This window comes from Boleophthalmus pectinirostris, unplaced genomic scaffold, assembly GCF_026225935.1.
Source record: "Boleophthalmus pectinirostris isolate CB_2022bp ecotype Guang Dong unplaced genomic scaffold, ASM2622593v1 HiC_scaffold_12, whole genome shotgun sequence".
Taxonomy (NCBI): domain Eukaryota; kingdom Metazoa; phylum Chordata; class Actinopteri; order Gobiiformes; family Gobiidae; genus Boleophthalmus; species Boleophthalmus pectinirostris.
In genome coordinates this window covers 17,266,217-17,292,128 of record NW_026571018.1, presented here as the reverse complement: position 1 = coordinate 17,292,128, position 25,912 = coordinate 17,266,217, and the positions used below count along the sequence as shown (strand labels likewise).

At 36.0% G+C, this 25,912-nt stretch overlaps 2 protein-coding genes across 3 annotated transcripts; both read right to left on the bottom strand.

Annotated features, from left to right (window-relative positions):
* Nucleotides 1-1,866: 1,866 nt before the first annotated feature.
* Nucleotides 1,867-12,508, bottom strand: acer3 (alkaline ceramidase 3). 2 transcript variants are annotated; one of them, XM_020934594.2, is made up of 11 exons: nt 12,191-12,508; nt 10,319-10,429; nt 9,684-9,736; nt 7,415-7,467; nt 7,065-7,146; nt 6,952-6,987; nt 5,868-5,926; nt 5,166-5,267; nt 4,538-4,645; nt 4,396-4,441; nt 1,867-3,792 (listed from the first exon to the last, which is right to left on the bottom strand). In XM_020934594.2, exons 1-11 carry the CDS (start codon nt 12,291-12,293, stop codon nt 3,739-3,741), a joined length of 807 nt encoding a protein of 268 aa, XP_020790253.1. In that variant the 5' UTR covers nt 12,294-12,508; the 3' UTR covers nt 1,867-3,738. The 2 variants fall into 2 exon arrangements, with proteins under 2 accessions (XP_020790253.1, XP_055004771.1); XM_055148796.1 differs by lacking the exons at nt 10,319-10,429; nt 12,191-12,508 and adding an exon at nt 10,133-10,159.
* Nucleotides 12,509-13,044: 536 nt separating this feature from the next.
* serpinh1a (serpin peptidase inhibitor, clade H (heat shock protein 47), member 1a) lies at nt 13,045-20,981 on the bottom strand. Its single transcript, XM_020934567.2, has 5 exons — nt 20,857-20,981; nt 17,153-17,758; nt 16,152-16,250; nt 14,598-14,830; nt 13,045-13,531 (listed from the first exon to the last, which is right to left on the bottom strand). The coding sequence occupies exons 2-5, from the start codon at nt 17,748-17,750 to the stop codon at nt 13,229-13,231; spliced, it is 1,233 nt and encodes a 410-aa protein (XP_020790226.1). The 5' UTR covers nt 17,751-17,758; nt 20,857-20,981; the 3' UTR covers nt 13,045-13,228.
* Between the last annotated feature and the right edge of the window lie 4,931 nt (nt 20,982-25,912).

Genomic DNA, 25,912 nt, shown 5'->3' with positions numbered 1-25,912 from the left:
GTATTGCATTGATCAAGAAAGAAGGGATTGCAGGTAAAGAAGCCTGAATCTGATATCAGAATAGTGAAGGTTCACACAATAGGTGCATGCATGTCTTACAAAGGAGCTTCCCTGTACATATACACTAGGGAAGGTGGACTTAAACTAATTTAGCATACTGTACATCCAAGGTCGTTAATGGTTATACCTTTAACAATCAAGAGAAATGCAAAATATGCCACAGAAAGATAACTTTTCTTTGCAGAAAAGATTGTTTACATGGGCCTCTTGTCCCAAGTATATAAATAGTTAACAGTTCGTGAAAGTTTGCCTATGTTGATGTTGACTCTGTGGCGCAGTCAGTGTTAGGCCTGGGAGCATTGGTGGAAAGGGGTATCAGAGGAGGTGGTATTACCTATATACCTATATACCAATATTTCCCCATTTCTTTAGAAGAAAAATAAATAAAAATGAATCAGTGCAATAACTCATCATTCTGATTTCAACAACTTAACAATGGCACATTTGTAGTGGCAGTACTTACTCAATCCCAAAAGGACGTAGCATGTCCTCACTGGTCTGACGTCAACTAAACAAACAAAAGCACCTCATCAGAAAAGATACCAAAACCCATCTACATGAAAATCATCTTTGGTAAAATGCCCATGTTTACCTCTTAAACACGACCACAGGGGTAGTGCCTGTCATCCTCATGGTACACTGCCTGACCATTAGAGTGTGCACAGCGCCCCCAGTGGTGCTGGCCCATCATTGGATGATGATGCTCATTTGCATGCTGGTTGAAGGTGGATGGGCAGTGCCCAGGCTGAGAACGTAGTGTCCACTGGGCATAAACACTTAATTCCAATGGTTGCTGCCTTTATTCACACCCCTGCTGGTTGGAGGTACTTGGGTGTCTCTGCTGTTAGAGGCATCTGAGAGGATGAACCATTCTGAGGTTCAAAGCTGCTCAGATGCATTTTGCAACTGGACTTAGGAGACTTTGGCCTGTAGTTCCGAGTTTCCTTCTGTTCTGTTTCTCTTGGAGGCAAAAGGAGACAATTAAGTAGGCTGGTGCTGCCCAGCCTGAGGACTTGGTTGTCTGTGCTCTGTTAGAGGCATCTGAGTGGGTGAACCATTCAGAGGTTCAGAGCCTCTCACATGCCTTTTGACCTTGACTCAAGAACTCACTGTACTCACTGTATTACAACAAAAATCTGGGCTCTAACAATATTATTTTTGCTGCCCCCATCTGTATTAAATAATATTGGTCTATTGAATGTTATGTCATCTGAAAGCCAGCAATAAAAAAAAATCCAAATAAGTACATTTAACCTAATCATTCAGTAATTTTAAATAGGATAAAATATTTGATTAATAAATATTGTAACTGTAGCAGAAAATTATGTTGTGTAAGAGACTCTCTTATTCTCTTCAACCTATAAAATGGTATAAAAAAGCTGTAATGAGATGTCTTTCTTTTCCCTGTGTTGTTTAGTTATTTACTGGGCTTGAGAACCACAGCCAAGTGAAAGGCAAGTGTCAATAAAACACTTGCAATGGAATAAATGCAATACACCCAAGTTTAATGCCATACTGAGGAACATCATAGACAAAGTAATAACATATAGAAAAAAGTCAGCATACTGTGGGGCGGGGGGACTGTAATCTCCTCTACTGATGCAAAACACTGAATACGGATTGTTATTATTATTTTTTTATTTTTCAGTGTACCAACGCTTTAATAATTAAGGCCTATTTTAGGTTACACATCTTAAGAAATTACTTTATAGAAGATGTACTGTAGAGGAGAAAACACAAAGATCCATTCAAACTTTCAAAGCCAACCAGTGCTACCTAGAGAAATAATATGGCAGGAACACACTGTAAACCACATGAATTTTAATGTTTTTTCATCATCAACATCAAGGCAACTTGGATTACACTGCAATAATATCAATAAGGCACCTGTTTTGACTCGTGCTCGTGTGGAGCAGAGGATACAGTTTACACATGTACACACACTGAACTATGGGAATACTTATGTGCTCTTGTGCTCATGAATGCTGCTGGCTCCACACCACTGTTACCTTTGTCAATGACATGATTGCAAAATTAAACCATGTATAATGGACATAATGCACAGTAGTTAATGAGGCTATTCATTAATATAACATCTAGCATAGATCTAATAGCACGACATATACAAAACCAAAGTTACTGTAAATATGAACAACATGTAATTAACATTATCACAAAATGTAGTACATAAAAACAATTACAAGTAAAAGGAGAAGGAAGAACTTCAATGCACTTAGGCTTGGCAAAGTAAGAGATGAGGTTTAATTCCACCTAGTGGACATATCTTCAACTGTCCACAAAGTGTTTTTGCATGTGCTTTCTTCATTTTCTGTTGCAAAACAATGTATGTCGGCAAAAATAATATTAAATAATATGAATAAATAAGATGGTGGTTATACGTCATCTTTAGAAGGGGAACTAACTGACTTTTATTATATTTATTCATTATTACCTCCGCCAAGGAGGTTATGTTTTTGCTGGCGTTTGCTGTTGTTTGTTTGTTTGTCTGTTAGCAACATAACTCAAAATGTTATGGACCGATTTTGAGGAAATTTTCAGGATTTGTAGGAAATGTGAAAAGGAAGAACTGATTTCATTTTGGCGGTGTTAACATTGTGGTAAATGGGGCCAAAAATTTTGTTTCTCAATATCTCGGTTAATTATTGACCAAACCCCATGAAATTTGACTCAGGGATGGACAATGGGATCCTCTTTCATATTCCAAAGGCTGATCCGGATCTGATCCAGAAGACTGATTTTATCGCAATTTATATAAAAAATGGGGGTAGTCCTTGGCGGAGGTCTGCGCTCTCTGAGTGCTTTTCTAGTTTAAGCATTCACTTGGTCCCTTCATGAAATCTAAATAATTACAAAAGCTTCTACAATTTGTTATCTATATTAGGTTTAAATTCAGGTCTGAGCAACCTAAACTAAACGTCTTCCAGTGTATCAGGTTTATAATATGTGCAAAATCTACATTTGAATCAAATCACAACACATTTGCAGCTAACACTGTCTGTTGGCCCACTCACATAAAACTACTGAGCAACATGACAACACAATAATGTGACACTATCAGAGTATTTTATCACTCTTGAAATGACTGTGGATGTTTGACTTCACTCTAACCAAAAACATAATCCTTCTTTGATGGACCCTGTTATTCTGAAACAATAATTAAGGCAAAATTACTTTATCTTTTAAAAAAAACTTTGGCAAAACAAAATTTTAGTTTTGGCAATAAGATTAACTCAAGACTATCAGATAATAAAAGGTTGAATATTATGAAACACGATGACAGTGTTTACATAGAGTTAGTGACAGGTTAAAGCATTTTCATACTAAACTGACCAAATTTGAATGAATTTCACTATTGCAAATAATATATCTTTACTGACCTAGACAGGTTTATATGTTTTTGCCTTTTCACTGTGAACGCAAATTAAATAAGAAATGAAACTTTGCGTGTTATAAACAGCTAAACTAATAAATTAGGATTAAAATAAATTTTAATATTCTCAGTGCTATCTTGAGTCTCCACAGCAGAGACGAGCTCCTAACCTCTGGCTGTGGGCTGAGGTCCCTTTAGTGGACAGGGGCTTGGCAGCTCAGCCCTGCCCCCTGGTGTCTGACTGAGGAAGCAGTCTTCATCCTTCATCTGCCCCCCTCTTCTTCATCTCAGCTGCTCTTCTGTGGCTCCATGTGTAGCGTCGGCCACACTCCACACAAAAACTGAAAACACAATACAAATAAAGTCCTTTATGAAGCAAAAGACTTGTGACCATAGACTGCATAAAGAAACTGGACTAAGTTAATGTGACGTCACCCATAGTGTTCAGCTCCAGTCAAAGTAAGCACATGAGTCTTGCAGTTATAGAAGCAAATTTGGAGCCAATTTCCATATTAGGAAAAGGAATTTATTTACAGACAAAATAGCAAAATAAAAACACCAGGATACTTAAGACAAAATATACAAATTTGACTTTTAAGAGCTTTTAACCACTTTACATAAGGGTTTGAATTGTCCTGTACTGTCCTGCATTTAAATGTTCAGAAAATAAGTTAAGGTTGCACTTAATTGCAATTAATTATTTGAAAATACATATACATAGGATTAAAAAATGTTGAGTCAAAATCAGCTACATGCTACTGTGAAATACCACTATGAAGAAAAGGCCTTCCTGGTTTTTAAGAGGAAGTCAATGGAAAAGTTCCTATTATTAAGATTTTTTAGATCAATATTGCCATTCACTTAACAGCAATTAACAAATAACAACAACTTTTTGAAATAGTTCAATACTAACTACAGAAAAAAAATACTGTATTCAAGCATACCTTCACTTTTGGTCTGTACTTGAGGTAGGTTGCTCTGATTTGCAGGCTGAAAAGAAAATGTTTGTATTGGTTTTTTTTTTTGTTTTTAATAAACAGAAAAAAAAATCTAAATATGCAGACTTGTTTTCAAACAGAAGCCCACCTCAGAAGTATGTGCAGGTAAGAACCAAGGCCTGTTAAAATGTGCCACCATGCATGAAACTGTGTCATCACCACTCCAACACCAGAGGGCAGTGTTTGTCTACTGGCTCTGAAAGGGCAAAAGTGTTAAAGCATTAACGGTCTATAAATAATTATAGACAGCATTCAACCTCTGAGTTAAAGGTGCATCGTGTAACTTTTCAGGTGGAGGGTCCGTCAAATACTTTTCTCTATGGAGATGTTATTGCTTTGTCTGGAATGTTTCACAGTATGGCATTAAACCTTTCTATCTCCATGGAGACCAAACCAGACCAAGTTACAGGTTAGATCTATGGAGAGGCAATGGCGCTTTCCTAGGTATTTTTGAATTATAAAATCACTTGTAATTGAATAAAAGTAAGGTAGAGCTGTTTAATGTCATACTCTGGAACATTGCAGGGAGAGCAATAACATATCCATCAAAGCAATCAAAGCAAGCAACCAAAAAGTTACACAGTACACCTTTTCTAGTCACAAAATCTCACTGTTCTTCAAAAGTGTTGAGCTGTAGACAATATCATGACCTAGAAATTACCTTTTAAGACTATGCAAAAAAGAGGTGTAAAAATGTGTTGTCAAACTGTGTGTACCTTAATGAGTCACAGAATATGTTGTCAATATTCCACAGTAGAAATCCCAACATGAAGATTCCTAAAGAAGTGTAGCACAGCGGCTTCAGCCATGGGTACACCCTATAAACAAGATTACAAGATTATTAAAAACACAGGAGAGCTTCAGAGGATTATTTCATAGTTAAACAACCAGAAGAGGTCCTCCTCAAGCAAAGATGATCATGCTTGTAGTACATGAACTTGTGACAGAGTAAAAAAAAGTGGTCCAATATTATTATTATTTGGCTTTATACATCTTTGTATGTTTTCTTTAAATTATTTTTATGATTTTTTTTTTTCATTTTACTTATATCAATTATATCAATAGGGATCGGGGATAGAAAAAAAATGAAACAAAACATAATTATTATGTAATGTCAATCAAGAATATCATTTTCTTTTATGAAACCTTGACACAATAAAGTATCCCATAAAAATGGTCAAAAAGCTCCGAGGCACTCTGTTGGAAATATTCCATAAATCCTTTATTAATTACATGGGACAAACGTGCGTCAATGCAGTTAATGTCTTTATCAGGGCATGTGGCTTTTTTTACTCACATGTAACTTTTTATTGTACAAGCATGGTCATCTTCACTGTTTGCTATAAAGATTATTATTAGAAACCTACACTGTGAGGAGTATGGCCTTTCTTTAGACAATCTGATCTTCAGTCACTTACCACGTAACAATAAAGATAGACCGTATCACCAGGCACGCTACTAGGGCCCCATACATGACCTAGAAACCACAAACAAACAATTAAGTGCCAGTAGATAACAATGGACAGTTAACATTTTTATCATCATTTATCTGCCTGCATGTGGAGGCTAGTGCTTAGAACTATGGCCTTGGGTAATACATGGAGCATTATCGTGGTAGCTGTTTGGTTGACAGTTGGAGACAATGAACCATCCAAAAACTGTGATTAGTAAACAAAGGCTCTCCACAGAGACAAAGAAAGGCACCATTGTGACATTGGGCTGTTGACAGTGGCAACACAAAACTGCGTATCTTTCAAGTCACTAACAAGATCAGAACGCAAACATTAAAAGTCAAATTAGTTTCTTTCATTGAATACAGGAAAGTTGTAGAATTACTGAATCCTGTAGAGTTGTTAAAGGGGCACTGCTCAACTTTCCTGTTGGAGGGTCAATCACATGCTGTTCTCCATAGAGATGTTATTGTTTTGCCTAGAATGTTCCATAGTATGATATTAAACATACCCATCTAGCATTTGCTCATTACAGGTGTTTCAAAAATAATTCCTTTTGTAAATGGGGGCGACTCTCCACAGATCTGGATTGTAAAGTAGTGTAGTGCTTTAACTTGCTCGTCCCCCTCATAATAGAGGTTTAGTCTATACTGTGGAAGATTCTAGTCAAAGCAATAACATTTCCATGGAGACATCAGGTGATGGACCCTCCACTAGAAATGTTACACAGTGCACCTTTAAGTGCAATGTCACTTCTGGGTCCAAGACAAGGAAATATTGTGGGAAAATTATAAAAAAAACAAAAACAGAAATAAGCTGTGAAGTTTCAATTTGAACATCATAACTTAACAAATAAAAATCTGGTTGGGCTCCGCCATCTGTCAACATCAAATTCATGAATTCCAAAAATGCTGTCAAAACTTTGATTAAAATGTGTATCTTAAATCTCAAAATCTCCAAGGGAAATGCATGTATATTCGACTTAGAAACAAAAAATACCTTAAAGAAAAAAAAATATATAACATTAGCCCAAAATAGTTTCCTCACATACCTGATGAAATACTGGCTCCTTCCACTGTAAATACACCTAAACACAGAAACGGCCTTTACAGTGGATTCTAATGACAAATATGTTTGTGTTGTTTCTGATGATAGTGCACTTACCACAGATACAGATATACTGAAGAATAATAATAATGCAATTAGAAAGAAACTTATAGTCTTCTCTTGTTTGAAGCATTCATACCTAAGGAAATATAACAAAAGATTATGGAAAATAACAATGAAACTGGAGATGCAAGGACAGTCTAAATCAATAGTTCCACTGCTTTCACTGCAATTTTCCCATGGAAAAAATTGTGGTCAGTCAAAAAGTTAGTTTTTCTGACACAATCCCAACATTGTGGATCAAATATTTATTATAGCAGTAATAACTAATAACTGAAAGAATAAAGAATATGCATTTGTTTCTATAAACTTTTGGACTATATATATGAATAAATAAAGTCACTTACAGACAGTAGACAAAAACACAGGTGCTGTAGATCATTGGCAATTCATCAAGTAACTGCAAGTAACAAAAATATTAAATCATTTATAAGAGTACTTATTAGAACAGAAGAGTTCTTATTGTGGTATAAGCAAAATAAAAAAATATCCATACATAGAGCTGAGAGGCATATTGACAAATTGATAATATATTGCAGTTGTTGTTTTGCAGACATATAAAATAGTAATATCTATGTTTTTACACATATGAAAACAATAAAAAAATAACATTAGAAACAGACATAGATGTCAAATGTAAACTACCAAACAAGGGCATATCGCATGATAGTTTTATATATGTTAGAGTAATTACTATATTGATTTATTGTTCAGTGTATGTATGATGTCATTTTTGGGGGTCAGTATTTATCATGGGTACTTTTTCTTTGTTCCAGTGGAGAACATTTTGATATTTTTCTGTACTATGATTAGATATGAGCTGTAGAGGATTGAATAGATCATTTCTGTGATTCATTAGAGATAAAAACAAACTACTAAGTGATTCATTCAGCTATTTATTTATTTCAGTTTGTGTTTTTTTAAACATGACCATTTTAAGAATAGTTTTCTGGGGATGATTCAACTTTATTTTCAGTATCAGCATTTGTCATATATATGGTCTTCAGCAATATATCATACTTCTAAATTTGTTATAATGACAGACCTAAATAGTTCTGCAATTTTGTGATTCATTTTGTATGATTCTTGTACCTAAAACTAGATATGCACATTCCAGATGCACTGTTAAAATATTGTCAGAATATTGTTATTGAGGTAATACAAACAAATACTGATACCTTTTCATAAACTCAAATAAGTATTTTATGAAATGATTAAAAGGTTTATATTATGCTGTTTTCTAATCTATGCTGTAATGTTGTTTCCTCATCAAAAACATACCTGGAGTTGTGTTTTGTTTCATTCACACATGTTTAACACACAAACCCGGCATATTTACACTGGGTTCTTCTCTCAAACACTGTGTTCCACTTTGTGATGTCATGTGGTAATACAAGAAATGATCCATTGTGATTTAAAGTCCCTACAACTTCACTGGAATCATCTGGATGATTTCAGCCCTAGACTTGCCAATCTCTACTGAATTAAAGATAAAATGTACATAGCTGTCGATATGAAAACTACCACTCCATGACATCACAAGGTGGAAGAGAGCATTCTGAACTTTGAACTACTGATAGACTAACAATACAGGATTATTCAAACCTGTGTGAGTGAAACAAAACAACACCAGGTATGTTTTTCATGATGTAAGAGCATGGCTTAAAGCTCACAAGAATCAATGTTGTGTAATATGGGACCTTGTATCTGATAGAGAAATTGCAATACTGTAGTAAGGACATCTCCATCTCTAACACTGATATCTTGCCTACCTCATGAGTGGTTATAACACTCCCTACAATAGAAGTATAAAATATCTGAAGTAGCCCAAAAGTTTATGAAGAGAGACAGGAGACTATGGATGTCTAATGCAGGAAATGTTTGTTTGTTTACATATTTGAGTACCTTGTTTTTTTTGCTACATATTATTAGCTACTTATTTTTTATTTACTCTTTACTTTTTACTCTTTGTTATTATGTTTATGATTATGTGTGAGCGACAGTGTCCAAATAATTTCCCTTGTCGGTCAATAAAGTTTGCCTAAGTCTAAGTCTATTAGTGCAGAACCCAAAGAGATGACCCTCGTCTACACATTGTGGTAGAATTGTCCTTTGTCTTAAGTCTGCCCATGCTTTCAGTCCGGGGAATATTATAACCTCTGATGACATGGACTAAGTAACAAGGACTGAACTGGAGGTGTCCTTGGAACAGAAGTCCAATTTCTCAGTATCCTTGTGATTCTAGGTTTTACGATTTGCTGATATGAATTGCTAGTGTTAGCCCACAGCTTGTCCTAAATTATGAGTTCATATATCTTAATTTTTAGGGTTGCTGAAGGGTTGAACAAGTAAATGTGTCAATCAAACTAAATTATTGCATAATACTTGCCAGGCAACCCAAAACCACAAGCTTTGTCAATAAAAAGGGAGGGACTGTCTGCGTACCACTGTAGATTCTTATATTGTGTACATTCATTACAAGGACTATTTTACTACATGTCATCCAATTTAAAGTATAAAATAGCATTTGTTTATTTTAAGATATAATAGAAACTGTTTAATAAGCATCCCCAAGTGTGAAGTGAGTTAGCTTTTCCTTTTTCTTCAACAGCTCACCTGCATTTCATACAGCAGCGTCATGTGGAAGCACCAGGACCCAATGCCAACAGCTGTAGAAGACAAGAACAAGAACTTAAACCTGTATTTATACAACAACAATACATTTAAAGGTACAGTATGTAGCCTTGTATTTTCAGAAACATGACTACTATCTTCAGCTGTTAACAGACACAATGTAAGCATGTCCAAATCAAATACTTGTCTTACATACAATAATTGTCATGCTGGTTTGTTTTTAATTACAAAAAAACACTGTACATGCTGGCCAAGTTGTTTTTGTTGTAATTTGGTGTTTTAGTGCTCAAAAAAATTATCCAATCAAAAATGAGTATGAACTTCTCATGAGCATCCCATTTGGGTTGTCAGTTCCAATGTCTAAATCCAAGTTGGTTTAAACTTAAACTGTCTCTCTCTGATCTGAATCCTCACTACCTAAACCTCGGCACCTGAAGTCAGTCATGGATCAGTGCTAGTGCAGCCTCTGAGTGAAGTCCAGAAGTTATGGTATGTCCTGTCCATGTTCTGAAAATGAGAAAAACTTGTATGTGTCCCCTATATGCAATTGGCAACCCAGGTTTAGTTGTGATTGTACTTCATTTGCAACCTTTACCTTAATTAGACTTTAAACATACCTGTCAGTCCTATAAAAGAACATACATATCGAAACTCCAGTCCATCGCGAAACGTCTGAATGGCTCCACAAATGGGGGGGATGATCATAATAAGATTGCTAACTGTGTTCCCTGTTAAAGACACAAGAGAAGGCATTAGTGTTAGAATATAGTGTATAGCACAGGCATAACACACTGACGCTAGCTGAGACAATAAAAGCAAAAGTGCCAGATATTTTGTTACGGCAACCCGAGCTGAGCACAAGGAGTTCACAAAGAACCCTGACTACAAAAGACACAGGCTGTGAAGAGAGGCTATGTATTTGTATGCTATAAATATTTAATGCCTGCTTAGCGAGCTATTGTTTCTAGTGTCATTTCATTGTCCTTAAGCCTTAGCTGTTGAGGTGATTTATAACTGTTTTAAATATGTTGCTGTCTGCAGATCAAACCACGGCTGTGAATGCAAACTCTGTCCCCTGAAGCCATGTCTTTGCTGTAAGTGAATAACTGCTATGTTAATACCTTGTTAACACTACAAGGAGTACAGATCTCACCCAGAGCCTGTAGTTTTCCTTGCAGGTGTGGCCTTGTTTAAAAGAAGACACAAGCATTACCAGGATGTGTTGGATGCTTATAGGCGTATGCTGCTACTGACTGTTAATATGACATATGATTTGGCCTTCAGTTTATCTAATGGCTGCACGTGTCTGATAAAGGTCAAGGCACTTTCAGAAGACCATGGACTAACATTTTTTTTCTGTGGACTTTGAATACTGATAATATTTCTGAAGTTAAACCTTGTCTAAGTGGTATTTACATTACATCAGTCACTTAAGCCTTACGCACACCTCTTCCTGATAATTAAACAAATAAAGAACAATAACATCCATATACCAGGACTTAACTCATTTGATGTGTGGCTTTGCTTTAAACTCACTCACATTCCAGCTTTTGTCACCTGAATCTGCGTTTCAATGCCAAACAATTGTGCTGCTGCTGAAAACAATCACTTGGCCAGGCCAGCATGTGTGTCACCAGTTCAAACAACCACCTCAACTGTCAATAACTGTGAAGTGCTGAGAGACTGCAGACCTGTGAACAGTTTTATGACTGGAACCAATACACTCTGTTCATTTGTTAAAGAAAGCATATTCCTATCATATTTTAGCTTGATTACATACCATTCTATTGCACTGAATGGACATAGGCTAAAGTTTATACCACCTATGCCCACATACTGTTATTGTTACAATGTAAGTACTTAACATCACAGTACACAGGTCTCACATGGGGCCAAAATAAGGGACTAAAGGCCACACAGTGTGTGACAGTCATCTCTAACAAGCCGGTATGTGCTGGCACTTTAGGGAGCATTGCAAAGCGAAGTTCAAATCTAAAGATAAAAATCCTGGCGCAACCAGTTTTGTCTTAGTAGACAAAGCACGTGTACAAAAGAACGAAAGATAATTTAATGGCAGAATACTACATTGTCAGTAAATGAGGCGCACACATGGGGGACCACATTGTTATAGCAAGTGTAATACGGTGACTTAAAAATCTCACTTGAAAGCGTCGGCATCATTTCTCTTCTGAGACTAATAACCCACGAACCAGCTTCATGCAGAGCACACGAAGCTGTGCCATATTCGCTTCATATTCCTTTTCATTTTCCTTCCCCTACTCTGTATTGGACATACTGGGCTATGCTGACAAAACGTTAAATCTGATGTGCTGAAATGATCCAAAATAAAGTCAGAGAATTAGCAGACCATTAGCCAGCCTCTTGTTTACGTTCAGGGGCGACGTTCGTGCACAGAGGACTGTGTCCGCGCGCAGCCAAACGCTGTTAATTAGTCATTTTGGAGCCAAAAACACGTCCACGGTACTTACAGAACTCTGCGATGTAATAAGACACGACATAATTTTCTTCACACCAGTCCAGAGTAGAGGTGGGTCGCCCCCAGTATCCTTGCCTGTCCGCGGAGGGAGCCATGATGGAAGAGAACAGGCAGTGGGCGCTCACGGATTTGCCCCATCTCCAGCCCGCTCCATGCTCACTCCTCCTCCTGGGCTGAGGTCCGCCGCCAGGCCAAAGCAAACACCACTCACCCTGTTACATTAATTATTAATATGCACCCAGTAGCAACACTGTAAGCACCGGAGCATGGCGAGGCAAGACAAGGAAATGCACAGAAGAATACTACTGTCTACTGACTAATTGTCATAAAGGGTGTGTCAAATAATGTCTGCAGATTTGTTGCTGTAAAAAAAATAAAAAAAGAAAGAAAAAAGAAAGAAAATAAATCAAATTTTTCGTATTATGTGTTTTTTACCATGGATCGATTAGCCTTTTGGTAACCAAAAGTATTACTAAGAGTTCTCCTCTAGATGGCAGAATGTACACGGTGGTCGTGGCGAACAAGGACAAAACTAGTTTATTGGCCGAATTAGTTAATAATCCGAATCATACTGTTTATTAAACCATTTTTCTTGCGAAGGAATTGTCTGTTCATATGAAAATATGCATGTTTATAGGCGGAGCTTACTGGTGAATAAAGAATACCAGAACTGTAACAGTGTTCTGGTCTACGCTACAAAACTTTACGCTATATATGATCATGTTTTTGTAGCTATTGTTTTCATCTGCATCTGAAGAAATATATATACACACAGACTATACAGAACATGTTATTTTATGTTTTGTTTTGTTTTTTTTATTGGCAATAAAAAAAAAAACACATAAACACAAAAACAGTGGTGCGTTGGGACTGTAAAACATAATTTTTCTTACTTAAAGTGTAGGCTTTCTTTGTATGGGACTGTAAAACAGTAGTCTCTGGAATGCTTTATTTGATTCAGAGGTATGCTCATATTGCTACATCTTTTAGTGTTGCTTAATTTAAACAAACATATTTATCAGCTCAGTGGTTACAACTCATCTCTCATTTTCTCTCCTTTGGGCCTCAGCATTCTGCCAATGAATAGAATAGTATTAGTTTTCTGGTCTTTCACTAAGAAGATAAAAGGGTGGTCAGCATAGAAGAGTTTGGGGTGCCGAAGTTTTTCCGATGAGTAGATGCTCGTGTCCATCTCATTCCCATCTGTGTCCCATTCCAGGGCTGAAGCATGGAACACACTGGACAGGTACAGATCCTTCTTCCCAGACATGTTGGAGAAGTCAGCTTTGGATTTGTCCACAGCTTCGGTCAATCCCAGCTTCTCCAGGTATTTCTAAAAAAAAAAACACATAGATAAAGCATAATTATGTAAGCTTACTGACAAATTGTGTATTCTTGTGTTATCTTTATATTAGTCCAAGCTTTAAATGGGCATTATGTAACTTTACTGCTGGAAGGTGTCCATGGAGATGTTATTGATTTACCTAGAATATTTTACAGTGTAGCCTTTAGCTCAAAACATGCACTCTTACTGTGACTGGGCTAGAAATAGGCCAAGAAATAAAAGGCAATAAGATCTAGTCAGTCTAGTCAAGTAGTGGTGGTGGAGGCTTTTCTAGAAAAAAATTTCATAATGCACCACCTGCAGACAGTCTGCTGTGTTCCATTAAACCACAACGGTTAAATTTGCTTCTCATTTGAATCATCCCACACTAATTACTACTGTTTATTTCCATGACTCATCTGGGATACCTGCTACAGCCAACAAGAGAAGCACATTGATACACTTTATCTTACATTCTGCCCTTAAAGAGAGTGGATGTGAAATTAGCCAATATGAACTATATATGTCTCTAGGTAAACAATCAAATATTCTTTTCACTGATAATTATTGTGATTTTTATTTATTTATAGGCAGGCCAACAATCTCTGTCTATCTGTCTTGTGAGTAACTGTGTCCAAGTAATTTTCCTTGTGGATAAATAAAGTCTGTCTAAGTCTAAGTCTAAGTCTAAGACTGATCTGAATGTGTACCTAAATCCCAGCACCTGCAGCCAGTCATTATCAGTGCTATTGCAGCTTGTGCAGCTCAGTGAGGGAATTCTGGAGGTTCTGAGCTTTCACATGAAACTTCTGTTTATAATCTTAATGTCTCTGTACATTGTTGCTTCAAATAAATCCTGAACTCAAAACCAGACTAAAACAATTTTACAGACAAATTGTAATGGCTAAATAGCAAGATCAGAACCTTCTAAAACAGCTGACTTGTGTAAAAATTCCCAACCTGCAGTGGTCCAGTCGCCCATGACAGAAAACGCATGTTATTGTAAGATTACTATAAGACTTTCTACTATGAAGGAAGAGGTCAAAGTGATATATTTAAAAGAGTTTTTCCTTACCTGGAGGTTGTGACTGACTTCCATGCTGACTTTAGGCAGAGACACAGCCACTGCAGTCTCCTTGAGTTTGTTGAGCCATGAGTCCAGCTGTTTCTTGGTCAACATCTTCTCCAGTCTGTCCAGAGGCTCCACGTGGTGAGGCATGATGAACAGCATACTGGACTTCTTATGGGACAGGGGCATGCTCAGAATGGACAGTTTATTAGTGCTGTCATCAAAGAAGCCATAAAGACCTAGACAAAATATATTCAATGTTACTGTATTATGAAATGTAGGGAAGTAAATGTAACCATGGTCCATCACCTGCTTATTTCTCTGAATATGTCATTGCTTTCCCTGGAATGTTCCACAGTATAAACACAGCTGTACCTCACATTTATTGAATTACAGTTGGCTTTACAGCTCAAAATACCTAGAAAAACAGGCATTGTGACTGTGAGTGGGGTCGCCTCTCCACAGATCTGACCTGTAACTTGGTCTGGTTTGGTCTCCACGATGATAGAAATGTTTAATACCATACTGTAAAAGATTCCAGAAAAGCAATAACATCTCCACGGAGAAAAGTGTTTGATGGACCCTTCTTCAGAAAATGTACGCCTTTAAATGAGCACTACTTAACTTCTTTGGTAAAGTGTCTGCTACCATGGAGATAACTTTCCTTTGAAAAAAGAGAGTGACATTTTCCATTTTCACCTCACACGTGGCTCATAATCCAAGGGTCTACTCTTAGTGCTTTTTTTTTTTTGCCTTGTGATTATAGCTAAACAAATGATAACACATTGCCAATTTTACTGGGCATCAGATTGGTCAAAAACTGTACATCTTTGCAGAGGTGGGGACTTGCAAGTTGTGACTTGAACTCAAGTCAGACTTGAGTCACTATTTTTAGGACTTGAGACTTGATAAAATGGACTAAAACTTGGGACTCGACTTGGACTTAAAGGTCAATGGCTTGGGACTTGACTCAGACTTGAGGTCTGTGACTTGAGAAGACTTGAGAAGCACTTTTAAATCTGAATTCTTTCTATTCTGACTGTAATGATTAACACATTTAAAAAGGGTAACTTAACATTTCTACAACACTTACATACTCTATAAATACTCATATATAAATATACTATGACTTTATAAGGACGATTTAATTTAAAAGTTATATAAATCTAAGCTATATTTGGTACTTTGGTTTAAAGACTTGAAATGACTTGAAGCTCAAAGCAAATGACTTGGATTTATGGGCCAGTGACTTGAGACTTCACTTGGACTGCCTGTATTTGGCTTGGAACTTGACTCGGACTGGAGGTCATAGACTTGAGACTTATTTGAGACTTGCAAAACAACAACTTGGTCCCACCTCTGTATCTTTGTATAAAACTGAAACAAATCTGATTTGGGATAAATCTGCTGGGACAGGAGACACAGGGCTCAAAACTGTGACTGTGCCAGGTAAATGGGGACGTCTGGTCACCCTACTCTAATCTAGTATCAAGAATGTGGATGGGAGTTAGACACAGTGACTGAGGGCTGATACAAAGTGTAGTGCAGCAGTAGTAGTACCTGTACGGTGCATCATCTGGACAGAGACAGTGTAGCTGTTTGGAACCATGAAGCCACGATTGTCCACCATTTTGTGATGAAATTGCTGATCCCAGTGAGCTGTGACAGAACACAATCTGAAATCATGTAGCTTCAAGTACATGTGACAGGTCAGACTACTTATTTAGGTGAAGTCTATAATTTTACTTACAGCAGTTATGATATACTTAGAGGTAATTCAGTAACTGTTACTTAGCAACCATAATGTTAACCAGGGTCAAATCTTTTTTACACAATTTACACAAGAGAATATGATTAGATTTATGAAAATAAATGACCGCACCTTTATTACGTTAAATTAAATGACTTCCTTTTGCATAAATTGTCCTTGCATTTTGGATTGAACTGGACGTAACTTGCTATTTTTTACTTTTCTTCTCACCTTTTTTTCCACAAACTGCCACTTAACTGATGTAAAACTATGATAAATATTTACCAGACGTCTTATCCCACCAAACCAAGTAACAATTTGAAAAACATGAAAACGTGTCATATGCACTTTTACACAAACTTTTGAGTTTAAAGTCATCTTATAACGTCATAACTCATCAAAAAAATACCTTGAGTTGTGTTTTGTTTCATTCACACATGTTTGAGTAACCCTTTATTATTACTCTATCAACATCTTGTGATGTCATGATGTTCAAGTTAACAGCTACTTTTTTACCTGTTTCTTAGTAGAGATCATCTAAAAAACTCTAGTGAAGGTGTATGGAACTTAAAAACACAGTGGAGCACTTCCTGTAATACCACATGACATCATGAGGTGGAACAGTGTTTTCAGTTTGGGAGAAGAACGCAGCCTAAAAATGCTGGATTTGTATGAAGATAAAGATTTGTGAATCAAACAAAACAAAACTCCAGGTATGTTTTTGATGAGTAAACACCATTATAGCATAGATCAGAAAATAGAGTAATGTAGGCCCTTTAAATATACATGATAAAATACTGCATATACTCACGTTTGAAGAACATGGCGTTTACAATCATGGCTCCATCTGTCTTCTCCACCTCTTTAGTCACTTCCGGGAGTTTTCCATTGGTTGACTTGGCTGCCCATTCATTTATAGAGTTTAGTGCGCTTTTCTTGTCTTTAAAACTAATCTTGGACTGGTCACAGTTGTAATGCTTCTTGCTATTCTTGACAAAATTATCCACAAAGCTGACAGAACTGGGCCCATAGAGGCGATTGTTGATCTTCCAGGTTACATTGCGGGTTTTGGGGTCACTAACTTCGCTCAGCAGTTCAGATAGACCAGAGTGCAACTGGTCGTCTTTCACTCCAGCTGCTTTTAAAATAGTCTTGACCTGAGATGCAGTGGATGCCTTTCCCCCCAAAGCTACCAGACCCAAAGATGAAGCTACTACCACAGGAGAGATCGCGATATTTTCCACGTTCTTCTCCTTAGCCATGTTCTGGTACAGTGTGAAGCCCAGATTGGCAGACTGGTCAGCCAAAACGGTGGCATGGTTACTGAGGACTTTCTTGGGTGATGCAGAGGTAGCAGCAGAGACAGCGCTTACGATCAGTGCCAGTGTTACTACGTTTGTAATCCACATTTTGAAACCTAAAACACAAATAGTATGATCACACACATTACTGGTTATAACAATATTCACAATGTTAGAATTTCTTCTTCATTATATATACATATTATTATTAGTTTGTACGGCCATAAACAAAAACTAAAAAATTATTACATTTTTTCATTCTCATTATGGTCTACTTTCTACAGTTATAAACAATGAACTTTTGTGACTTGGTTAACATTACTATTAGTTTGTACAATCATAAACAAATAAAACAAAAAACAAATCAAAGCTGGCATCTTTAAAAAACAAAAATGAACATAACAACTAAGGAAATAAGTGATTGTATTTCTGTTAGAGGGGTTAGTTTATAGAACAACCTGAGTGATGAGTATAAAGCATTATGTTTTGAAAGATATAGAGCTCTGAAATGAATGAATTATGCATTAAATTTTAGTTTGTTTTAATTTATATTTTGTCTCTTATATGTACAGTTGTAAATGTAAGCTTGTTCATGTGCTGCTTTTCTTTCTTGAGATTCTGTTATTGTTTAATAGGATGTGGTACTTTTGCAAAATGACCCAATAAAAAAAATAAGAAGAGAGTGATTTGTTTGTACTTTGGGTCACAGTACTACCTGGAGTTGTGTTTTGTTTCATTTACACATGTTTAACACACAAACCCTGCATACCTGCAAACTGAAAACACTCTGTTCCATGTTGTAATATCATGCGGTAATACAAGAAGTGCTCCACTGTGTTTTTGAACTCCACGCACCTTCACTAAAATCGTTCGGATCATTTCAGCTCTGGAATGTCCCATCTCTACTGAACAAAAGGTGTAACAGAGCATTCTGAGCTTTGGCAATGAACACAGACTAATAATAACAGCCAGACAGACTAATTACATGTGTGACTCAATTCCAGGTATGTTTTAGATGAGATAACAGCTTTCTAATATAGCTTAAAAAGAGTTCACAAGAGTCATTGTCATGTAATATAGGATCTTAAACTGGAAGATCTAGCCAATTAGTAAAATTATGTGGCTTGGTTCAAAATATTTGAATATTTTCTAAATTACAATGATTAATGTTTGTATTTGTTAAGCTCAAGAAATTAATATTTATGTCTTATCATCACAACATCATGGTTTTCTTAGGTCTGTTATTACAAAATACTGACCATGTCTCCTAAAAATCTTGTTAGGTGTTACGATTAATGAATGAATGTTTATTCAGACATACATAGAAAACATAAATACATAAATATAATACAAACAGTAAATATTTCTTTTCTATAATAATAATAATAAAAAAATGTCTCTCAGATTTTACTTATGTCTGAAAAAGGAGTGAGAGGAAGTAAATTCTTATTTAACCCCACCCCTTTTTCCTACAGTCCCAAATGAGCAAAGAACATATAGACTTCTCATTTCCTGTACAGTATAAGCTATAATTTAACAGTACCCGCATTTCATTACAAATCTAATAACAACAACAACAAATATATGTATATTATGTACACATTAATAATATATATTATATACATACATATACACTAAGCACTAATTTCTTCAGCACAGTATTTTCAGATAATCCCCTTTTTAATTGCACTTTTGAATACTTGTATATTTGGACAAAGTTTTAGTTTTATTTTCATGTTGTTCCATAATTTTACACCACAAACAGATACAAAAACTCTTCCTTGATAATATTACAATAAAATTAAGTTTCAAGTGCATCCATTTTATATTTACCTTGAATTGACCACAATCATACATACTTTTACTAGTTACTCTGATGTTTTCATCCTATTACCATGTTGTTATAAAGTTAGCTGCTACCATCTTTGTATATTGCAGTTTCGCAGTATCACAGCAGGATCTATTTCTTGATGTAGCTGTGGGCCAGGCCTTACATAAGAGCCACGTTGGCAGCTGCACGTTTGTAAACCACAACATCAGCTCCTTTTTCAGATTCATATCATGCGCCCAGATTCCTACAGAGATCTTTAACACATAAGAAGTTTGCTCCAAAGATGACTGGTTGTTCTTCCTGCGTCGTCATGGAGACACCTGCATACAATGTCAGAGTGCAGGTGCGGTCATGAGGGCTGCAGCATCCCATGGGCAGAAGGCTCAAGTTGCAAAAATATCAAATGACGTCATTGTTTGTTCATGTACAATATTAGATTCAGTCAGGAGTAGCACTTTTTGACTCTCCTCTAAACCCCCTGACCTCCCATAAAGCTGCCTTTCGGAGTTACTTATTCTTGGATTTCGAAAAGGTGCACTGCGTAACTTTTCTAGTGGAGGACCTGTGATTTGCTTGTCTCCATGGAAATGTTATTGCTTTGTCTAGAATGTTCCACAGTATAGCTTAAGGCAAGGCAAGGCAAGGCAAGTTTATTTGTATAGCACAATTCGTACACAAAGTAATTCAAAGTGCTTTACAGAATAAGAAATACATTAAAATCATAATAAAAACAAATCAAAACATAAATAATCATGAAGATTAAAATGAAAAAAGAGAGACAAAAATTGGAGAGAAGACCTATCTATCACGAGGGAGACAACGACAGGCTACATTACAAATTGGATCTGTGGAGTGGCAGTCAGATTCACAGACAGAAATATTGTATTTTTGAGCAATAGAAAAGCCCATAATGAATAAATGCTAGATGTATATACTTTAGGTCATATCATGAAGTGGAGCCTCTACCAGAAAAGTTGCGTAGTGCACCTTTAATGTAGTTAAATTGTCCCTTGGGTATAAATAAAGTTATACTCATTGATTAAAATAAGATATTTAAAGTGCACCATTTGGCTTTCCCATGTCAGGATTCTGGACTTTCCCTACTGAGCTGATAGAAAGGTGTAAAAAAGATTGAAAAACCATGCATCATCAACACCAAAAAGATCACCACGTGGACATTTGTGAAGATGCAATTACATGCAGACCAAATTAGATCTTTAGCCTTTTGTCTCATTTTCTAAACTCTCAGAAACTTTAGCTGTATTGTTCCCATCCACAGAGGAATCTCATATCTCACTGATCTGACATAGTGGCCTCTTTTTTACATGCCTAGACAGTTCCCATGGTAATTCCCTGCCCCCATAGCACCATTGTTTATTTTACCTTAATATCTGCCTCCAACAGGTCCCAGCTGTTGTCCTAGGAGTGATTGTGCAAAAATGCAGAAGTTACAAACTGTCAGGAGCAGAAATGGAGCCGGTTTTCATGCTGTGAATAAAAGCAGGAAAACTCTGGGAAGAGGAATTCAGTTTCTGGATGTCCCGCCCAGAGTATGTATCCTGAGGAAGTGGGGGGAGAATCCAGCCCCTCTTGGTCCTAAAGCCTGAGTAGAAGACCACTTTTAAGCACTATGTATGCATATGTAGGTCAAAGTTTTGTGTCATCATATTTCATGTGATTTCATAGAGGTAAAGCATGTACCATACTATGATACGGTTTTCAAAAGAGCAGTGAAGAAGTTTGTTGAAACTGTTGTAAAGAAACTTGATATGTTTTAGTTCTGGATGTGCAGTTTCTTAGCCTAAAGACAAGTACATTCCACATCACTCCAAATGGATTATTTTTCCATATCATCTGATGGCACAAATACGTGTTATGTGAGCCTTTTTGTTCAGTTTAATATATGTTAAATGAAATACTTAATGAAATATGTTTTCTCATAAACAGTGCATTTACATTTACAAATTCACAGAGCTTGGGCTAGCCTTAACAAAGAAAGTAAATGAATGAATGCAGTTGTCATTCTTGTTGCCCTGAAATCCCATGCTCCCTCCTCTTGGGGTCGTACAGTCTGTGGTGTGGGCGTGTTTGAGTTTGGAAGTGAGACAAATCACAGGACGCTCCAGTGGCACAGGATGTCCCCCACAAAGCTGTACTGTCCTGAGGGTAACAATAAAAGTAATATAAAAGTTATGTGTTATTAAGAAATAATGTTATTTAGTTTACATTATATTCATCCAGTAAAAAATAAGGTTTGTTCTTTTGATAAATTATTTTAGCTCACTTAAAGGGCCCATATTATACTTTTTCTGCTCTATTTTACAATTTTGTTTGCTTATTAAAAATATCTTTAGTAGTATTTTGTTTCATTCAGACATTTTAACACACAAACCCTGCATATTATTTTTTCTTCTCTCAAACAGAAAACACCCTGTTTCTCCTTGTGATGTCATGTGATAATACAGGAAGTGCTCCACTGTGTTTTAAACTCCATACAGCGTCTCTAGAATCATTTGGATGATTTCAGCCCTGGGATGGTCAATCTTTACTAAACACAAAGTAAAAGGAGCTGTTAACTTGAAAACTACTGCTGGAACAGAGCATTTTGAGCTGAAGATGTGGACAGACTAATAAATAATTACTTAAACATATGTAAATGGAACAAAACAGCACTCCAGGTATAGTTTTCATCAGGTAACAAGAGTTATAATCATAGTTTAAAGCTCACAAGAGTCAATGTTTGTATAATATAGGACCTTTAAAATGTTAGGCCTATTTTTCCATTCCATTATATTGTATTACTTATTTAAGACATGGCATCTGGCATGGCACGACAACACTCTCACACTGTGCATAACAGCGACCCCTAGCGGCTTTATAGAGATTTTTCCGCTCCTGTTCTGTTTCGTTATCGTCCACCAGAGGTCAGTAAAAAGCTGTATAATGAAGAGCAGACTACAGAAACTGGCAGCTTCTGATCTCTTACAGCCATTGTTTTTAGTTCTTTATTGATGACAGTAGTTTGTATAAATGTTTATTTTGTCTGCAGGGAGCCACTTATGACTGTTGGTGAAGTTATTGTGTTTTTTTATTTTATTTGGTCAGTGTTTAACTCATTACAGTCTACATACATTATATTCAATCAAGTTCAACAGAGGTGGGTAGAATATCGTAAATTTGTAATACTACTTTAAATTATTATTACTCAAGAAGAAGTAAAACATATACAATATCAAACATCTCAAGTAAGAGAATAAAAGTATTTTTGAGGAGATACTAGTAGCAGGACATAAAATTGTACATCTGTAATAGGACGGACAAAACAAATGATACACAGATTCTGGTATTTCCAAACACTTTTCACAATAATTACTCACAGTGGGAAGAGTACAAACTACTCAAAATAATATTACTTAAAGGTGCACTGTGTAACATTTCTGGTGGAGGATTCACCAGCTGCTTGTCTTGTTGGAGAAGTAATTGCTTTGCCTTGAATGTTATAAAAAAAAATTGATTATCACAATAGAGTTACTGGTCAGATCTATGGAGAAGCAAGCCCGACAAATACTTTTAAGATAAGTTTACTGTCATACTGTGGAAAGAAATAAGCAAGCAGCTGGTTCGTTGCTTTATAAGTTACATAGTGCATCTTTAAGAAGAAGTAAAAGTATGGTGTAAGAAAACTTTGCCGAAAGGTAAAATTTCTTCAAAAACTCAATGAAACGCAACTGAGTAAATGTAAATGAGTACTACCCACCTCTGTTTATAAGTACCGGTGAATTGTTTGGGATTAAAGGGATCTGACGTAATTATCCCAAGCCAAGGGTTAATCTGCTGCTAGGCCTGGAATAGATCTCCCACAAGACACTGCTCTGTCTCTTCACCAGGTGTGGTATGAGTGAGATAATTCACATTTTTAGTGAAATGCATAAATGAGTGAAATTTAACTATAATATATAATTTCCTTAGTCATTCAATAAATTAAGATGTTTTCTACTTGTTTTATTTTCTGTCTGTACAATGTATACACTTCAAAAAGCAATACTTGAGTTAAAATGACTTCAATTTAAGAACATTTTATTTTGAGTAGATTCCACTTGACAAGTAAGATTATGAATTAAGCATGTTTTTCTTAATTCAAGCAACATTAGATTTTGTTTCTTCAGTCTAGCAAGATGTATTTTCATATTTTAACTACGGAAAGTTCCATAATTTTACTTGTCAAGTGAAATTTACTCAAATTATGATAAAACTTTCTTAATTCATGTCATCTTAACTTGGCTAGATTTTAGTTTTTGCAGTGTAGCCAACATTATTCTCTCATTTTATTCAACTATTACAATTTGGATAGAAAATTGTAAGAAAAAACACTTAGGGTGACAACTTCAAATTGTAGAAAAAGAGGGACAAGTTTCAGAATTTGGTGGGACATGGTTGCTTTATATTTTTTAATACATACTGATATCTTGAAGTATTGAAGATGTGTGTTTTCTAGATCTCAGACAAGAGACATGGAGGACTAGAAAATTTAGGCACATATAATATCTGCAATACCAGCTTATGATTTTCAATTTCTACCATTTGACAGCATAACACAATTTTCTGTCCCTCACTTTTATAATTCAGGTGGAAACAATGAAAAAGTGTGACATTCTCTAAATAAGTGTAATAAGAGTAACCAAACGGAGGCAGGGTGGTCACTGTACCTGCACTGGTTCTAAACATATTTTCCTTGTATTTTAAAACTCATCCATCCCTTTTAAACAGAACACCTCCTCACTGTGGCTTTTTCTTGGCGCATTCCTAGAAACCGTATGATATCGCTCGCATGCCTGCTTTCCCCGGCAACTGCAGCCCTCCCACGGAGCACTTTAATGAAACGATTTAGTCCCTTCAAGTTTGATCTTCTCATAGTGGCATTCACAGCTAAAGCTATAGGGCAGAAGGTGGGTAAGAATGCTCATAGTGGCATTTCACGGTAACCTTTCCTTAGAAAAGAAACACTGGGAATAATATTACATTTTTTGAGTAAGATATAGTTTGACTGGTGTGTATTGATGGTCAGCAATTCACCTGTATGTCCTCACATCAATGTATAAGGCCTATCATTTAATGCAGTATTAGACTTGCCCCTTTCCAGAAAAAAAATGTTAAAATTGTCTCTTGTGAGCTTTGTCGAGTTAGAATGCTGTAACTTCATCACAAACATACCTGGAGTTGTGTTTTGTTTCATTCACACATTTGAGTAATGCTTTATTATTTGTTTGTCAAAATCTCCAAAGCTCAAAACACTCTGTTCCACCTTGTGATGTCATGAAGCAGTTATTTTCAAGTTAATTGTTACCTTTTACCTTTAGTTGAGCAGAGATTTGAAATTCAGGTTTGAAATCATCCAAATGATTCTAGTGAAGGTGTATAGAGTTTAAAAACACAATAGAGCACTTCCTGTATTACCACATGACATCATAAGGTGGAGTGTTTTCCATTTGAGAGAAGAACGTAACCTATATATAAACAGGATTTGTGTGTTAAACATGTGTGAATGAAACAAAACACAGCTCTGTGTATGTTTTTGATGAGGAAACAACATTATAACATAGATTAGAAAACAATGTAATATGGGCCCTTTAACTCAAAGTAGGGTAATTGTCGTACTTAGTAATGATTTTATTTGTTGAATGTAACTTTTCAGGTGGCAGGATCACTTAACTCCACAGAGATGTTATTGCTATTGATATGTTCCACCTTTTTATTGAGCATTTATTTCATTACAGGCTCAAAAATACTTTGAAACACCTGCATTCTTACTGTGAGTGTGGGCTTCGCCTTTCCACAGTTCTGACCAGTAATTTTGTCTGGTGGTGTTTCATTTGCTTGTGATCATGGATATAATAATTTAATTAATATAAGGCCATAAAGTACAATGTTTTAGACAAAGCAATGATGTTTGTAATAATATGTTTTTAGTCTCCCTTCTTCTTCTTTTCAAAGGTTAAGTGTAGGGATGTAACAATATCCAAATCTCTTGGTACGATATTATCACGATATTTATTGCAATATTTTGGAGATGCTAATATAATTATAGATAGGATGCTTCTTTGCTTTTAAAATACCTTGACAAAATTTTGGTGTGAATTATTACTGTCATAATCCCAAGAACTTCATGATGTCTGTGCTGAAATGAGTCATGGGATATGTAGTTCCCAATGTTTATTAGCTATTTCTACTATAAAAATGCATTTAGGCAAAGGAACATGTAATTCGATATATTGTGACAGTCCACGATAATATTGTAAGACTTTTGACGATTCGATATCACGATATTTCGGTTATTGTTACATCGCTAGTTAAGTGCAATGACAGGTTTACGCGTGCCTATTTGTTTTTGTAACTACTGAGAAAGTTAAACTACCAACTAATGGCTCAACACAAAGCAGTA

Coding starts and splice junctions, on each gene's coding strand:
- acer3 (XM_020934594.2), bottom strand. CDS start 12,293: ATGGCTCCCTCCGCGGACAGGCAAGGATACTGGGGGCGACCCACCTCT. Junction 10,430..12,190: donor TTATTACATCGCAGAGTTCT/GTAAGTACCGTG, acceptor TGTCTTTAACAG/GGAACACAGTTAGCAATCTT. Junction 7,468..9,683: donor CGCTGCTGTATGAAATGCAG/GTGAGCTGTTGA, acceptor TGTTACTTGCAG/TTACTTGATGAATTGCCAAT.
- serpinh1a (XM_020934567.2), bottom strand. CDS start 17,750: ATGTGGATTACAAACGTAGTAACACTGGCACTGATCGTAAGCGCTGTC. Junction 14,831..16,151: donor CCAGATGATGCACCGTACAG/GTACTACTACTG, acceptor TATTTTGTCTAG/GTCTTTATGGCTTCTTTGAT. Junction 13,532..14,597: donor AAGTCAGTCACAACCTCCAG/GTAAGGAAAAAC, acceptor TTTTTTTTTTAG/AAATACCTGGAGAAGCTGGG.